Below are 1,813 nucleotides of genomic sequence, written 5' to 3' on the forward strand. Positions count from 1 at the left end.
CAGAAAATGAAATTTGCAAGACTTTTGTTCTATTCTCCTTACAAAGTGCTAATTATTATTATTTTTCGAACTGTATATATCTGTACACAGAAGAAGATTCAAGGTTTCTGGGGATGTCCTTTTTATGACGCTAGGACAAAGACTCGCAGAGCTTCAAAGACATATATTGACAACTATAACAAAAATTCGCACCAGTAGGAAATCCTCCTTGAAGGGGGGCGGCGAATTTGGCTACCGCACAGGGCGGCCAAAACACCCGCTACGCCACTGTGTGTGTGTGAGGTATATGATGTGTAACATGGGTACACTGAACTGTGGAAAGAGTGTTTGAAATAACAAAAATAAGACGACAGAACAACTCCATTTTTCCAGCTCTTTATTAGTATAAGTAAAGGATGAATACAGGACAGACAGACACACACACACACACACTCCGAGTCCAGACGCAGGGACACACGGTTCTAGCTCAATACAGAACCTCAACAGGTAAAGGAACCTAAAGTCAACATGCGGCTAAAATCAAAAGGTGATTAAAATCAAAGAGGAGTAAATCATGTGCAACTAAAGCCGTCATGAGCGTAAAACCCTCTAACCTCACACACACACACGGGGTGCTTAAAACACCTCACACACACAGGGCGGGTAAAACACCTCACACACACGGGGCGCGGGTAAAACACCTCACACACACACGGCGCGGGTTCTTAAAAGATAGATTAGTCTCAAATAGATTCTCTCAGGAAGAGCCAGGGCTGCTCAAGCCCTTTACCTGATTGGAGCAGAAGAGCATGAGCTGATCATCTGATTGGCTGGCAGAATATGAGGCTGGACTCTGATAGGCTGCAGACGAATATATGAGGCTATGGACATCCAATCAGAGTGGAGGGATGTCTAAGTGACTGTTACACACAAACCGAAAGAGTTCTAGTTCCTCAGTGTCACGGTGATCTAAAGAAAGTTCTGAAAGAAAAGCTCCGTCCCATATGTAGTAATAATAATAATAATAATAACAACAACATAATCAACATCAGTGTTTCCAGGAAGGCCCTGGCTGCCTGACATCCCTAGATTGGGTGGGTGGGGTCTGATCAGACGACATCATAGAGAGAGAGAGAGACACACACACACACACACACACACACACACACACACACACACACACACACACACACACACACACACAAGGTCCACATACAATCCCCTACAAATACACACACCTATACACACTATCTCCGCCACAAACACACTCCCCTATAAACACACCCTGTCCTTCACAGACGTTCTCTGCTACATGTAATCACTTCCTCAGGAACATTCTAGAAGCTCTCCAGAGCAGGAGTCTCTCTCACTCACACGTGCAGACTGATGACCCCCCCCCCCCCACACAAACACAAACACACACACACACACACACACACTAATCAAAGTTGAGCACGCTGCCGTCGAAGTGTGTGAGCACGTGCTTCTCGAAGAGCTGCTGGTCTGCGTCGAGGGGGAAGTGTTCACTGCACATGGGACACACCTTCCAGTGGCTCTCCACGTGCTCCTCGAAGCGCCGCTGCTCGTAGTGGGGCGGGAAGATCACCTCACACAGCGGGCACCGCTTATGCTCAGCACTGGGGGAACACACACACACACACACACACACACACGGAGGACAGGACAGGACGTTAGCTGTGTGAGTGTGTGTGTGTGTGTGTGTGTGTGTGTGTGTTACCTGTCCTCGAAGCAGAAGGGGATGTGTGTGTGTGTGTGTATATATGTGTGTGTGTGTGTGTATATGTGTGTGTGTGTGTGTGTGTGTTACCTGTCC

The 1,813-nt window shown here is 47.2% G+C and overlaps 1 protein-coding gene across 1 annotated transcript in view; it reads right to left on the reverse strand.

Annotated features, from left to right (window-relative positions):
* Positions 1-359: 359 nt before the first annotated feature.
* The window catches only part of tax1bp1b (Tax1 (human T-cell leukemia virus type I) binding protein 1b), a gene marked incomplete at its 5' end in the record, with an annotated part of 16,576 nt that continues 15,122 nt past the window's right edge, over positions 360-1,813 (reverse strand). The window contains 2 exons of the mRNA XM_031576229.2: positions 360-1,616; positions 1,808-1,813. The exon at positions 1,808-1,813 is cut by the window's right edge and continues 83 nt beyond it. Coding sequence (XP_031432089.1) covers positions 1,418-1,616; positions 1,808-1,813 — 205 coding nt within the window. The remainder of the gene's footprint in view (positions 1,617-1,807) is intronic.

This window comes from Clupea harengus, chromosome 11 (genome assembly GCF_900700415.2).
Source record: "Clupea harengus chromosome 11, Ch_v2.0.2, whole genome shotgun sequence".
NCBI classification, from domain to species: Eukaryota; Metazoa; Chordata; class Actinopteri; order Clupeiformes; family Clupeidae; genus Clupea; species Clupea harengus.